Source organism: Cylas formicarius, unplaced genomic scaffold, assembly GCF_029955315.1.
Source record: "Cylas formicarius isolate icCylForm1 unplaced genomic scaffold, icCylForm1.1 PGA_scaffold_4__25_contigs__length_36172078, whole genome shotgun sequence".
NCBI lineage: Eukaryota > Metazoa > Arthropoda > Insecta > Coleoptera > Brentidae > Cylas > Cylas formicarius.
The window spans coordinates 33019169-33035474 of record NW_026844334.1 but is presented as its reverse complement, the minus strand read 5'-3'; the positions used below and the strand labels follow the sequence as shown (position 1 = coordinate 33035474).

The 16306-nt window shown below is 33.7% G+C and overlaps 2 protein-coding genes and 1 long non-coding RNA gene across 7 annotated transcripts in view; 2 read left to right on the top strand and 1 right to left on the bottom strand.

Annotated features, from left to right (window-relative positions):
* The window catches only part of LOC132701184 (F-box only protein 28), a 149418-nt gene that overhangs the window by 71122 nt on the left and 61990 nt on the right, over nucleotides 1–16306 (top strand). The gene's annotated exons all lie outside the window — the stretch shown is intronic.
* Nucleotides 8284–9523, bottom strand: LOC132700690 (uncharacterized). Its single transcript, XM_060668178.1, has 2 exons — nucleotides 9385–9523; nucleotides 8284–8898 (listed from the first exon to the last, which is right to left on the bottom strand). Exons 1-2 carry the CDS (start codon nucleotides 9428–9430, stop codon nucleotides 8546–8548), a joined length of 399 nt encoding a protein of 132 aa, XP_060524161.1. The 5' UTR covers nucleotides 9431–9523; the 3' UTR covers nucleotides 8284–8545.
* LOC132700691 (uncharacterized) lies at nucleotides 9393–15319 on the top strand. The gene is made up of 4 exons (XR_009618676.1): nucleotides 9393–9981; nucleotides 10042–10105; nucleotides 10157–10485; nucleotides 14106–15319. It is a non-coding gene; the product is annotated as an uncharacterized LOC132700691 (long non-coding RNA).

The window sequence follows — 16306 nt, the reverse complement described above, 5'->3', positions numbered from 1 at the left end:
CTTTTATTCGGGCGTTTGTTTGAAGTTTACTCTAGATAAATTTTAGTTTAAAAGTCTTTTAATTGGTTAGTTTTGGATAGAATAATATTTTCGATTGGCAATTGTGTTTGTTTTCGTTTATATTCGTTTTGTGCAATTTTGTTTATTTTTTGGGTTGCGATTTTCAGAATTTAATTTTATTTAATTTGTTTTCTCCGTTACCGAAAATAATTTTTAGTTCATTAAATTTAACACAGTTGTTGTTACAATTAGTGATCTTATGTTTTCTGTCGCTTTAAATAGGCGTCATTAGTTTTTTTTGTGCATTTGTAGCTTTACGAAGTAGATTTTTATTATTTACATTAATATACGCCGATAAGAATATATTCACAATGCGTCCTAATAAAAAAAGAAGAGTACGTTCGAAAGACGTATCCCGAAAAATAAAAAAACATTTCCCTGATTTACATTGGGAACACTTTGAAGAGATTGTAAGAAACCCCAAACTTTTAGACACTTTCGTTCTTGAATTGTTAATAAAAGATAATCTAAAAATATCCTCGCATAAAATTTGTTGCGAGAAAAAAAGGTTATGTAATTTTTTTAAGTGGCATTCTGAAAGCATAAAAATATTTTATGAAAATGAAAATAAAAATAATGTCAGTTTAACTGATAAACTGTCATTAGATTCGAAAATAATAGAAAATTTAAAAAAGAAGATTAGTGATAGAGCAGTTATGGAAAACACACTTAGCGGATCTACGTATAAAAGATACACCTCTTTCAAGGAAACGTATACTTACTTCTTACTTGAGGAAATCGAAAAAGTGTGTGTTGTTTCATCAATACCGAAATATGACCATTTTGTTTTGTCCCCTAGTATTTAGCCCATAACAATAAGCGAAGTGGATAAAGACCTTTACTGTTTTGACAATAACAATTCGGCAATAAATATCAATAATTTTAATGATTTACCTAACGCAAGCGATCTTTTTTCTCAGGATCTTCGTTTAGATAAGAGTAATTCTCTTCGGGCTACGATTTGTGGTGAGGATAACCCAAACGAACATACATCAAATAAACGAATCACTAAATCGGATTTTATCAATTCAATGAACATCCCAGAATTTCAAAACACAATTCGAGCATCTGTCGATATTTAGAAGGGAAATTTGAACTTCTGAAAGCGGAATGGTTAGAGATGTACAACCCTGATATTAAATCCTTGAAAACAAATACGTATACCTATATTTTAAATGAAAAAATTACATTATTTGTCAATAACGTTTGCACACTCGTTTTCAATAAAGTAAGAAGATTAGGAACAAATACTGTTATTGTTACCGCGTATTGTAAAAATAACCACCATAAATGTAAAAATTTTAAAATGAAGCTAAGTAATATAAATGGCAATGTTATATTTGGCGATGTATACACATCCTCTTTAAATTACTGTCATCTTTATAAAACTACGAGAAGAGTGAGGTTTGTAGAACGAGCAATTGTTCAAAATAGATTATTGAAACTTAAACCGTCCCAGTATAAAAGAAATACATTTAATAAAATAAGTTATGAATTGGCACGAAGGGGAAATCTCGGTAATATTAAATCAGACGCAACTTTGAGAAAAATAAGGTCTGAAGCCATCAATAGGTTGGCTAGAGACGAAGATGACATAATATATCCTTTTGATGAAACGCCAGCACCCCGAATATATACAACAGTAAAGAACAGAAGAAAAGAAAATACTGTACTGAGAAAGTTCTTTATTTTGGTGCTACAGGAAGTGTTGTAAAATACCAAAAAAATGTAGTTTATTACTATTGTGGTGCGATAGTTACTGATGAAAAACGCGTCTGTCCTGTTTTAGAAATGATTTCTTCTCAGATTTTTGGAATTATTTCGAATTTTTGGCACTAGAGGCCTCTTTTTAATCACGTGATAACTGACTTCAGTTTCGCTAATTTACATGCCTTTGTAGGAGCATTTAACAATATATCACTATTCGAATATTTGAATCTAACTTTCAACGCTATGGTTAAAAAATCAATATTAAAAAAGAATTTCATCATTGTTTGTCTTTGTTGTTCGCATTTCGTTAAAAATATATGTAAATTAGTTGATGACAAGTGCGTTTCTCTAGAAAGTAACCAAAAAAATGCTATAAAAGAAGTATTAATTGTGGGAATTAATCTTCAATCACTGGAAGATGCTACAGTTTGGTTTTCGAATATATGTATCTTCTTTTTAAACAAATATCGAAGCCAACACACGAATCAAGCATTAAATACGCTGAAAAAATTTTTGGTACTTAGTGACTTGCAACTATTTACAGAACAACCTATATCTGACAAACTTTGTAGATAATTCAATTCAACAAGAAATAAAAAATCTAAAACATTCCAGTCCCTTTTACACATATTTTTCAAACATCCTTTATTCCGTAAAAATATCGGAACAAGGGCAAGACCAAAATCCCTTTAATAACAGAGAGTTGTTGACTATATTTCTAGAAAGGTATATGCCGTTTTATTCCCTTTGGTCTAAATTAATGTGGCCTTATTTAAAAAGACCGTCAAATGCTTCTATCGAAGGTTATTTTAATTATTTGAAAAATAACATTTTGAATAGAGAAAAACATTTAAAATGTTCTAATTTCATCAGAACATGATTTGAAAATTTCGCGAGAGTGTAGTTTAAATTTAAAATAAGATCGATTAGCGACCATGCCAATAAATGAAAACGATGAATTTAATGTCGCCGAGAAGTGGAGGAGAAAAAGGAAATCGTCTTATTCCCACTTTTGGGGAAAATATCTTAAAAGAATTAACCAGCCGTTTTCTTTAAGTGCCAGTAAACTACCGTTCTTAAAAAATGGTTTAGTTGATAATGTCGATTTTTATTTATGCGCCGATGAAAAATTTGTTGTTTCAATAATAAAATCCAAAAACTTTAAATTGTTTATAGATTCATTTGATTTCAATAATTTAAATAATTTTATTTCAACAAAATTAATGGATGCCATACCATATATATTTTCCAAAAAATTTAAATCTTCATATGTCTTTAGCATTGATGAATCGTTGCGATTGAAGAATTATGGACACATGCCAAATATTAAAAGAACTCAGTTTAGATACATTTGCATTCCTCAGTTATATGATAAAAAATTCTGGCATTTATCAATGAAAAAAAATATTGCCAAATTAATTGTTCATTACAAAACATTTTCAATAAAACGGTTTTTACTAAAACAGTAAATCTTGGTCATGAACTGTGGTATAATAGTTTTATGGACAATATGCAAAAGTTTGGACAATACTTCAAAAACATTTAATAATAATCAATTTATCCGTTACCTAAAAGCCCTGCTCTTTATATACTCTCAAGATTCGAAATTAAATTGCTTAATTTGTGGACTATATCATAAGGAAAATGGAACGTATTCGAAATTGGTTGAATGTGAAATATGCAAACGCCGGGTTCACTATACATGTGAAAACCGCATCTACGAGACAACATTTTCTTCATCAAGAGTGGAATATTTTTGTTTACTTTGTGAACGTCATTTAAAAAGTGATAGCATTTTAGGAATTCCTGGCTGCAAAAAGAATAAAAGCGATATATTCAAATCCCATCTAAAAGTTGGAGAGCAGTGTTTAGGCATAATAGACAATGGACTAATTGGTGACATCAATTATTACATAAAATTAAAAAAAATTGCGTATGTCGTCTGCATACATAAGAATAGATCTAAGTAGATATATAGTGACAGTTCAAGAATAAATTTTTCTCATTTTTACATGTAAATTCCCATAAGAAAAATTTAAGGTTCATATTAGCGGAAATTGGTCCGGCTCAAGGTCATTCGATCCATACCCTCTTAGCACCAACCAACCTACCGTCAAACGGACAAACCGTGTTTTTTCTAGCAAAAAACCGATTTTGACGAAACGGAAATTATTTTTTTACATATGTTCCGGTCTATGTGCAGTGATTATGTTCATATCGCTAACGTATAATCACAAAAGGGATGATTCATCAAAATTTGAATAAAGCAACTTGGGGATTAGGGGTTGGAATAAGCAAAAAACGGATTTTGGAGAAACAGATTTTTTTTTCTTGATACGTTCCGTTTTAGCTTGAAAGTTGAACAACCTTGAATTGTTGAAAATTTGAGTTTATTATCGAAAATGAAGCATATTTCTCGACGGAAAATTATTAATTTTTTTTCTCATTCTATATGCTTCAATTTAATTCAATTTCATTATTTGGTATTGTAATTGGTGCAAAGTGGACATATTTTATGTTTAAAATTATTGGCATATTCTTTAAAACACCTCTCATCGACAAATCTTTTGCAAAATGTACATTATTGTAGTTTACGCAATTTCCACAGCAAAGACATATATCTGACATATCACTCGATTTGCGAATAAGAAGATCCCTTAGAGAATTTCTGTAATCCTTCAAATTGGTGGGGGTTAAAGGTGTGTTCAAGGAATTATCTGTAATTATTGATTTAATGTAATGTAGTATACGGGTCGAAATAATAGAAAATTCTTCTACCAAAATCTATGTATATTAACGTCCAATGTTGGTTTCTTGATAAGGGGATGATAATATTTTTGTTAAAATTTGGCAGGCTGGTGTAGAAATTGTTTGTTAGGTTATGATAGTCGAACAAAGCATAATTTCCTTGATATGGATTCCATATATTAAAATGTTCTACCTCTTTTTCGTAAATTTTTTCAAAACAGTTTATCACAATTTGAACAATTGAATTGGACATCCACGATTTTCCTGAAAGTGTGTCAAAATCTTCAATATGTGCATGAGAAAGAAATGAGGGATTAGATCAGTAGATATATAGTGACAGTTCAAGAATAAATTTTTCTCATTTTTACCTCTTAGCACCAACCAACCTACCGTCAAACGGACAAACCGTGTTTTTTCTAGCAAAAAACCGATTTTGACGAAACGGAAATTATTTTTTTACATATGTTCCGGTCTATGTGCAGTGATTATGTTCATATCGCTAACGTATAATCACAAAAGGGATGATTCATCAAAATTTGAATAAAGCAACTTGGGGATTAGGGGTTGGAATAAGCAAAAAACGGATTTTGGAGAAACAGATTTTTTTTTCTTGATACGTTCCGTTTTAGCTTGAAAGTTGAACAACCTTGAATTGTTGAAAATTTGAGTTTATTATCGAAAATGAAGCATATTTCTCGACGGAAAATTATTAATTTTTTTTCTCATTCTATATGCTTCAATTTAATTCAATTTCATTATTTGGTATTGTAATTGGTGCAAAGTGGACATATTTTATGTTTAAAATTATTGGCATATTCTTTAAAACACCTCTCATCGACAAATCTTTTGCAAAATGTACATTATTGTAGTTTACGCAATTTCCACAGCAAAGACATATATCTGACATATCACTCGATTTGCGAATAAGAAGATCCCTTAGAGAATTTCTGTAATCCTTCAAATTGGTGGGGGTTAAAGGTGTGTTCAAGGAATTATCTGTAATTATTGATTTAATGTAATGTAGTATACGGGTCGAAATAATAGAAAATTCTTCTACCAAAATCTATGTATATTAACGTCCAATGTTGGTTTCTTGATAAGGGGATGATAATATTTTTGTTAAAATTTGGCAGGCTGGTGTAGAAATTGTTTGTTAGGTTATGATAGTCGAACAAAGCATAATTTCCTTGATATGGATTCCATATATTAAAATGTTCTACCTCTTTTTCGTAAATTTTTTCAAAACAGTTTATCACAATTTGAACAATTGAATTGGACATCCACGATTTTCCTGAAAGTGTGTCAAAATCTTCAATATGTGCATGAGAAAGAAATGAGGGATTAGATCAGTAGATATATAGTGACAGTTCAAGAATAAATTTTTCTCATTTTTACCTCTTAGCACCAACCAACCTACCGTCAAACGGACAAACCGTGTTTTTTCTAGAACAAACAAGAAACAAAATATGTATATGTCGCGTTGCCTATAAAACACATTTTTAAAACAAAATTTTCAGTAAGTGACGTAAGTAAAGTCACATTTCTATTCCCTGTCATTTAAAGGATATTTAAAAAACACTATATTTCAATTTAATTCGATTATTATGCAACGTAAAAAAGTGGATTATTATATTATAAAAACAGGTAGTAACTGACCAAAAAAAGTGATCATTGTTTTTTGTTATTCACAAATCACTGAGAAAATTAACGAAAACTGAAACCCACAAAAACAAAACAAAAAAGACTCGCACTGTATTAGGGTAAATTAAAATCATAAAACTTATCAGTTGTAGAGTCATAGGGAAATAGATATCGCACTTGATATTGCACTGAATATAGTCTACAATACACATTAAATGTATTTATTCACATGTTCTCCCTTCAATGGTTAAATTAAAAATTAAAAATTGACTTAAAAATCGAAAGGCAGAAACGCCTATTTGAATAAACACGATGAACGTATGTTGTCACCAGAGAGCCATGCAGGTGGGAGTCTCAAGGTCCACGTGCTCAGACGGGAACGACTTGACACACAACCGCCTCGGACGTGCAGTCTGTCGCATGCAATTTTAAAGCGTGTCGACTTTCACATGACGTAATTTGGCAAAGAAAATTAACACCCAACAAAATTACTGATAGCACACGCAAATATATTTTGCGCCTTAAAAGCAAAGGCGATCCATCCGCCCACTAGGATATCGCCGCACCGTAGTCTCTTATCTGCGGTTGCGAGGCATTGACATCGCAAATTGGTTCGAGATAAAGTTGAATATATTGAAAAATTGAATCCAATAGCACATTTAATCTTTAAATAAAGGTCTTCTAGATTGATAAACACTTTTTCAAAATAGGCATTTGCAAATCGGTCGTCTGTTTGCTGTTAACAGTAGACACGTACTATAGGTACTGGTTAGTTGCAAAAATTAAAAACCATATTAACAGGAGTCAAACTGTTTATTGACAGTGGAAAATATAATAAAAGTAGTTGGAGGTAATAAGCGAAAAATATTAAGGACTTCCGGTCATTTTTATTCTAAATATTCCCAAAATATAATGAAAAAAGATCAAAATATTTCATGCATTTTTTAAAATAAAAACTTAACGAGGCTGCCAGACGTGAATTGAGTCCTTAAGTGCACCCCATTCGATTTTTAGGAAAAACGAAATTTCAAAACAAAACCAATAAAACACATTTACAATCAAGCGGAGACAGTTTCTTCTTCCATAATTGAATAGTGTCCCCACGGCAACGTTTCTACTGATGACTTTGATATGTGACGTTTATCATCGTAAGGACTTAACCCGATCTTCTTTTGGGATACTGTGTGCAACTCCAGTTTGCTCGCTCTTATTAAATTCTGCGATATGCTTTTTTCAGAAAAATTTTGCAAACAATCGACGAAATCTTCAAAAGTTATCTTAGTTTTGATGACGGATTTTTTAACTCCTTTGATCCTCTTCGTAACACCCAAGTTTTTAAATTCACGTTCAAATGCTTCGCGATCTGTTTCTGCGGTCATCAATTGTTGTTTTGCGGTCTCTTCTTCCTCGGGTGTTTTATAGAACTTTGTGGCGTACATTTTAGCTCTCAGTCCGATAAAATGAGACATAATTCGTCCATTATTTTCATCCTTCATCAGACCCAAAACCTTTTTATTGACTCTGGGTATATCGTACGGATTATCCTCCGCATAGTCGGAAGTATCAAAATACTGGTAACAATCCTTTTTTAGAATCTCGTACGGGTCTATGGTTAATATCTCGTATACAAGAGAATCGATGTCGGTATATAAAACTCGGGAATTGGAAAATCTTTCTTGAATGTAGTTGTAGTGAAAGTCATAAATTGTTGTCTTGGCTATCTCCATAATTGACATCCCAACGTAGATAGGTTTGTTAAAATATATTTCAGATTTTTTTAATTCAATAAGAACGAGGTTTTTACTAATTATAGTTGCACTTTTAAACTCGGGTCGGGCAATCAGAGCTTCCGCACCGTAGCGACCTTCCCAGTTTTTCACAAGCTTAACGTTGGAATGGTTCCGTATGTTTTCCATTATTTTTCCAAACACAGCATTGATCATCAATTTAAACAAGTTCTTTTCAAACTCGTTTTTGCCAGCCTGACGTAGTGCAATGTTTAGGTCAGTAGATATATAGTGCCGATATAAGCAACAGAAACCGTACATAACCTCAATTTCCTAACCCCCCCGCAGCGAGGGCCCCCCGCGCGTGGCGTCCTAGTGTCCCCCCTGTCTACCAGAGTGCGCTCCGCCCCCCACCCAGCTTGTGTAGCGTCCTGTTTTGCCCCGGTTCCGCCCGTCGCTGCTAGATGTCGCGCGCTTGTGTCGCCAGCTTGTGTAGCGTCCTGTTTTGCCCCGGTTCCGCCCGTCGCTGCTAGATGTCGCGCGCTCCGACCGTCGTAGGCCCCCCCGGTAGAGGGCGGTGACGGTGCGGCGCGGTGACGCGGTGGATCGGGAGGATAATTAAATAAACTTGAATTTTAATATATTTTATTTTATTTTATTTATAAAATTGGTCTGGCGAGGAGTTTCTTCTTCTTTTTATGTCGATTCAGTCGACCATCCCATTGTTCCTGTTCCTTGCGTTGTTCTTCTTCCCGTTCCCGGAGGAAATCTAAATACGAAGTGCACTCCTCGCCGTCCCATTCCGTCGACCACCCAACCGGGTACTCCTGCTGCTCCTTTGTTTCTTTTGATCCACCGGGTTGCTCCTGCTGCTGGTGATGTTCCCTTGTCGTTTCATGTCGTACCGGGAATTCTAATCCCCGGTACTCTTTGTGTGATTTGAATATGTGACGCCCTAAGCGATGCGCCAACATAATATGCGACTTGTCATACGGACAAACCGCGATTTTTTCTAGAACAAAACAAAGTATGATATGTATATTTCGTGTTTTCCCCATAAAACGCACATTTTTGAAACAAAACTTTCAGTAAGTGGGGGGTCATCAAATAATTTTAAAAATTGTTTATTTTTTAAAAACCAAAATTCCCTATTCACTGTCATTTAAAAGATATTAAAAACACTCAATTTAATTCGATTATTATTGTCAAAAAGTCAAACTGCAATTTTTAGTACAAAAATAAAACATATTTCGCGTTTTCCCCATAAAACGCACATTTTTGAAACAAATTTAAAAATTGTTTATTTTTTAAAAGCCAAAATTCCCTTTTCTGTTCACTCTCATTTAAAAGATATTAAAAACACTCAATTTAAATCGTAAAAAAGATGAGTATCATATTTTAAAAACAGGTAGAAACTAACCAAAAAAGTGATAACCCAAACTGAAACCCACAAGAAAAGACGCGTACTGTATAAAGGTAATTAAAATATAAAACTTACCAGTTGTAGGGTCGTAGGGAAATGGACATCGCACTTCTGTATTCATTGCACTGAATATAGTCTATAATACACATGCAACGTATTTATACACATGCACTCCCTTCCATGGTTGAATTAAAAGTCGAAAGGTCTTCTACCCACAAGCACCAACGCCGATTTGAATAGACGCGATGTTGTCGCCAGACAACCGTGCAGGTAGGAGTCTCAGGGTCAACACGCTTTCACACGGGAACGCAACCGCTTCGGACGTTGGACGAACGTATGTTGCCGCAAAAGATCAAGGCCAACTTGCTTTCATTTTTTACAATCTCCGTATGGGATGTGGAATTTCAAAACGCGCCGAGTCTAAATGTCAAGTTGTTTTGCTTGTTGAGAATAATAATTAATTGCCCGTTTATATTTGCTCCGTGGGATTAACGTAATGGGAAAAATTTGTTGCAACGCATGTGGAGGTGTCTTCGTTTGTTAACTTTTAGAAAGTATTCTCGCACCGTATAAATACATCTCATTTTTCTCTGTTTTGTCAGTAGTTGTTTTTGGTATTATTCGTGCAACGTGGAAGCTAACTTAGTGGTTTGGTGTTCGTACAAAAAAGCAGTAAGTACCTTTTTTATTGTTTTATTTTAATTTTTTAACATTTGTTATTATTTTATAAAGGTCTTAAAGATCATCTTAGTACTCTCAACCCGTAACCGCAAATAGAATAGCAGCAATCTTAAGCGTAAGTTTTTTTTTTTAATTTTGAGATAAAATAATTAATAATAATTTATAGATGGACTTAAGTCAACTGAATCAAACCTGTCTTGCAGAAGGTGATTTTGAGCAGCCGATTGTCAAACTGCATGAATTGCCGATAGGCGTTCCGTTTAAAATTACTAGAGCCAAAATTGTTAATACAAAATTTGGCAATTCCGTGTTGCTGCAATTAGAAAATTCCGTAGTATTTCTTCCTACTCGCGTGACAGAAGCTTTCCGTCCGAGACTAGAACACTTTGCGTCGGGGCAGTACAAACTGGTCTACGAGGGATCCAAAGATATTGGAAAGCCCAACTCTTTAAAGAAATTCAAAATAATTCAAAATTAATCAACATATTATACAGGGTAAGTCTTATTTACTGTTATATATTTAATAAACCACGATGCGCGTAAAGCAGATCATTCATAGAGCGCAAATCTTAATTTTAACCTTACAAAAATTAAAAAAGCATATTTCCGACAAGTTCACTCTTAGAGATAGTGATGTGTGGCTTAGGAGACTAAATAAAAATATTGAGTCTTGCAACCAAATCGTTTCTAACGAAAAGGATTTATCTATTGGGTTAAAAAGAAAATTACAAACTACAATTCAACATCTGAAAGCTATTAGAAAAATTATTCTTAATTATCAACATAAGCATTTTGGATTGGGATTACAAAGTAGTAGCCGCGAGACAAACACAAATGAAATGGTTGTATGGGAATCGGTAGCGTCGTGTTTCCAGGGAAGAGTTCAGACCGGTGTCATAATTAATTTAGTTCATAAAGATTTAATTCAATTTTTAAACGATTGTCGTCCAATTTTTCAACAAAAAACTAGTCAAATTTTAAAGAAATTTTTATTGCTGAAAGTAAATACCACATTTTGCGGTGAATTTATTAAGGCAAAAAATGATGTCCAAGGCGAAGTTGATGTTAAATATCTGAGTACCGGAAATGCTGTAGTTGAGTTAGGAACAGAATTGAATGATTGGTTTGTTGAAAATGTGCAAGATAAAATTTTAAATCAAATGTCAGAGTTTCAGGAACGTGATTCCGGGTGGGCTTTAAATAATATTATTTATTTAGAGATTAACATTAATAAATTTGAAATGGGTAACGGATCATCCTTCGTTGAGTTGCCTAAAGAAATTGCGAATAAAAGGGCTTGTATTAACATTAGAAATGACGATCAAGCGTGTTTTTATTGGTCAGTTGTATGCGGACTCTTTCCAGCACGTTTTCGTCAGTATTTACCCTCTTCATATCCATACTACAAAAGTGTTTTGAAAACTGAAAATTTACAAACACCTATGGAAATGAGTAAAATAAGCAAATTTGAAAAAGACAATGATATTTCCATCAATGTTTATATCTTAGAGTTTAATAAAAATGAAAAAACTAGTTTTTATTCCGTGTTACCTGCACGATTAACAAAAGAAAAACGCGAAAAACATTCAAATTTGTTGTTAATACAAAATAAATATTATCCAAAAGTTAATGATTTTGATCCTGATCCGCAAGATAATGATCATGAAGAAATAAAATATCACTATTGTTACATTAAAAATTTGTCTCGATTAGTTTCCTCACAGCTCAGTAAATATAATCACAAGAAATACATTTGCGATAGGTGTTTGAATTATTTCAATAACGAAACTCGTCTACATGACCACGAAACAATGTGTTCCAGTTTCAATGAGTATAAAGTGTCTTTTCCCAAATATGATTACGTTGAATTTCGAAACCATATATATAAACAAAGGACTCCGTTTGTAATTTACGCCGATTTTGAGAGTCAATTGAGAAAAGTAAATTTGAAAATTTCAGATAAAACCTCGAAATACCAAAAGCACGAAGCTTACAGTGCTGCATATTACTTTAAATGTTCTTATGATGATTCAATATTCAATGGATAGTGAAATTAGTCTAGATCAAAGGTCGAGCCATTGTCATATTTGTGAAAAACCTTTTTTAAAAGAAGATGTTATTGTTCGTGACCATGATCATTTTACTGGTAAATTTAGAGGTTTTGCCCATCAGGCTTGTAATTTAAATTTTAAAAAAATATTTGTAGTGCCCGTAGTATTCCAGAACCTCTCTGGATACGATAGCCACTTCCTGCTTCCGGTTTTAGCAAAAAAAAGCTATGTATCCATAGTTCCGGTTAATAGTTTCCAGTATGGATAAAAATGAACTATATATTTTAAGAAAAGAATTTTCCGATCTCGACGAATCAAAATTAAATTTACTGTCGCAAAAAGGTATTTTTTGTTACGATTACATCGACCATATAGACAAATTAAATGAAACAACTTTACCCCCGATTGAAGAATTCTATAATAAATTAAGTGAAAGCAATATTAGTGAAGAAAAATATTCCCACGCACAAAGTGTTTGGCAGTCGTTTGAAATAAAAAATTTAGGCGAGTATTCAGATTTGTATTTAAAAACCGACGTTATTCTTCTGGCAGATATATTCGAAAATTTTCGAAAAACTTGTATGGCAACACACGTTTTGGATCCGGCGTGGTATTTCAGTATGCCCGGGTATACATGGGATTGCATGCTTAGATTCACAAAATGTCGTTTAGAACTTTTGCGCGACATTGACCAAATTATGTTTATCGAGCGGGCTATACGAGGTGGAATTTCGGTGTGTGTTGGTAGATATGCGGAGGCCAACAATAAATATATGCCCAACTACGATTCATCCAGGGATGATTCCTATATCATGTACTTTGACGTCAATAACCTCTATGGCAAGGCCATGTGCGAGCCTCTTCCTTACGGAGGATTCGACTGGATGTCTCATCAAGAGATTGATTCATTTAATGTCATGAACATTCCAGATGAATCTTCCCAAGGATATATCCTAGAGGTAGACCTGGAATACCCGCAGAAATTACATGACACACATAGAGATTTTCCATTTTGTGCCGAACATCGAGTGCCCCCCAATTCAAAGTTACCAAAACTAATGACTACTTTGTATAATAAAGAAAAATACGTCATACACTATCGCAATTTAAAGCAGGCTCTCAAAAACGGTCTCGTACTAAAGAAAATTCACAAAATATTAAAATTTAACCAATCTCGTTGGTTGAAATGTTATATCGATCATAATAATAAATTAAGAACCCAAGCAAAGACAAAATTTGGTATAAATTTATACAAATTGTTTAATAATGCCGCTTACGGTAAAACAATGGAAAACATTCGCAAGCATCGTATTGTTAAATTTGTTAAAGCGTGGGATGGTCGCTACGGTGCGAAAAATTTAATTTCTAGTCCTAGATTTCACAGTAGAACCATACTTGATAACAATTTGTTGCTTATAGAACTAAAAAAATCGGAACTTTGCTTTAATAAGCCACTTTATATTGGAATGTCCATATTGGATTTGTCGAAAACGACCATTTCATTATAATTACATGCTTCCAAATTTGGGTCCCGAAAAATGTAAAATTCAATACATGGATACGGACAGTTTCATTTATAATATCAAATGTTATGACGCATATGAAAGCGTTATTAAGGCCGATTTAACAAAATTTGACACGTCTGATTATCCTAATGATAATCCCTATAATATACCGCAAATCAACAAAAAGGTTTTGGGGTTGATGAAGGATGAGACTAATGGCACCATCATTAGTCATTATGCGGGGTTAAGGTCGAAAATGTATACTTTCAAAATTTTAACGGGTTCGGTAGTTAAAAAGTCAAAGGGTATTCAGTACAATATTGTAAAAAATAAAATTTCATTTGATGACTACGTAGAATGCTTAACAAATTTTAGGGAAAATTACGCCACTCAACGAACCATTCGTTCATACACTCACAATGTATTTAGCATCGAACAAACAAAAGTTGCCTTGAGTCCTTTAGACGATAAACGTTATCTTTTGCCGAATTCATATGAAACGCTTCCGTGGGGACATTATAAAGTGCCGTAATTATTTTTTAATATATTTTTGTTACAGATTATGGTCAAACAACTTACATTAGAAAGCCTTTGTATTATAAGAATTTGCGAAAATATTAGGTGTAGTGCTGATTTTTTGCGTGAGTCACCTTTGCCTTGGAAACTAACGATACTAATATTTAAATATTATTCGAAATATAGATGGAGGTACCTTAAACAATTAGCGCTCCAGTCTGATGGCAATTCTTTATTAAATTTAGAATTCATTCTGTTGAATAAGAGATTTGGATCGTCTTACAGAAATAGCATTTTGGCAACTCCAACCATTGATTTTGACGGAGAATCCGCTTACTGTTTATGGGTCAGTTATTACAGGATAAAATATTCGGAAATTTTAGTTTGTAAATCTTGTCACTTTATATTTCAAGTAGTTAAAAAATTTAAAAAGAAAAATTTTAGACTTTTATTGGATCACTATCATTTACAGCTGGATATAAATAATTTGAATGATGTATATCACGATAAACAATTTTGGTGTCAAAGCTGCTTTGAAGAAGTTTTGTTCACTGTAGAAACTGAAGATGAATGTAATTTAATGCTTCACAATGAGAGGAAATATGGAAAAAAGTTACGCTTTTCTGATAGTCCATTGAACTATTAATACTGTGGTTTTATTATAAAATATGTAACTGTAGATAAGGCTTTTATGTATTGATTGTATTCCATTGTATTGCAACAAGAATAAACATGTATATATTTAGACGCTATTTTCTTTTTTACCACCACCACAACACCGCATAATAATTACACAGAAGTTTGTAATTGTATAATTTATTTATTATATACATTATTACTATTTTACAATTTCGTTAAATGCTAAATTATTAAATTGTTCTAGTTTTCTTTTGCACTCTTGAGCTTGCATCCGCGCCACTTGCAAGTCTGTATTAAAAAGCGCAATTTGTGTTTCAATTTCGTTGATATTGCACTCTAATCCCGCCAACTGAGACGCCAAGTTTCTTTTTAAATTGAATGCCTCACAAATGACACTTTTTTCTCTACCGTCCGTGAACACTTCGAGCCAATCAGCGGATGACGTTGGAGCTGCAAACGCTTCACTTGTGGTAGTTTTCTTCTTCTTCTTGCGGGATACGACCGACGCACTTTGTTTTCGTTTTGTCGCAGATTTTTTGGTTTGTTGCTCTACAGGAACGAAGCTGGACGGGAGCACTTCTGATGAAGGAAATTGCAACTCGAAATTTTCCAATAAATTATACAATTCGTTGGATGTCACAATTTGCTCTACACGTATTTATGTCAGAACTTCTAAATCGAGACTAAATTTATTTCAAAACGTCTACGTTGTCTACCCACGAATCGTGCGACTTATCCAATCCCAACCAGCGCACGAGAACCATATTGCCTCGTCTGCGCAACACCTTTTCGACGAGATATAAGTCCGGGTTAACTGTCTTCTGCAATTCTTCTTCATAAAATCCGCCCATTATGGGTTTACCCTGCATATCTTGAAGCAAATACGTTACGGGGTTAGTAACCCGTACTTTAACAATTTTAAACAATTCCGTGGTCCAATTCGGTGTATAACCTTTGTTAAACACGTGCTTGACTTTGCTGAATCTAACGATGTCGCCGACTTTAAGTTTACGAGGACCGAATATTTTTATGCTACTATACGCGGTTTTCAAAATTCTCTTTTCGTTGCTCTTACTCACATCGATGGGTTTCGTACCCGTCGTTCTATGTTTTGTATTATTGTATTCTTCAACGATAGAGGCCAGCACATCGATCCATTTGTACGTCCCGCGTAAAGAAAAATGTCGAAACAATTTCTCTTTGAGGGTACGTATCACCCGTTCGACAATTGAGGCCTTTTTTATGCTATACGTACTATAGTGGTTAATTTTATGCTTATCCACAAGTTTCAGAAACGTGTCGTTGTAAAATTCTTTACCGAGATCCGTTTGCAAGTTTTGAGGGTGCCGTCCGTCCTTGAGAATTTTGGAAAACGCCTTGGCGACTTCGACCCCGGTTTTGGTTTTCAACGGGCGACACCATACATATTTTGAGAAACAGTCTATCACAACCAGCACGAATTTAAAATTTCTGTTTTGTTTGCTGTAGCGATCTAATTGGGCCAGATCCGCTTGCCACAGGTCGTCCATCCCTCGTATTATAGTCCGGCGGCGAGCATAATTTCTGCGTGCCGGCTTGTGCAGTTCTCGAACCAGTTGTACCTTC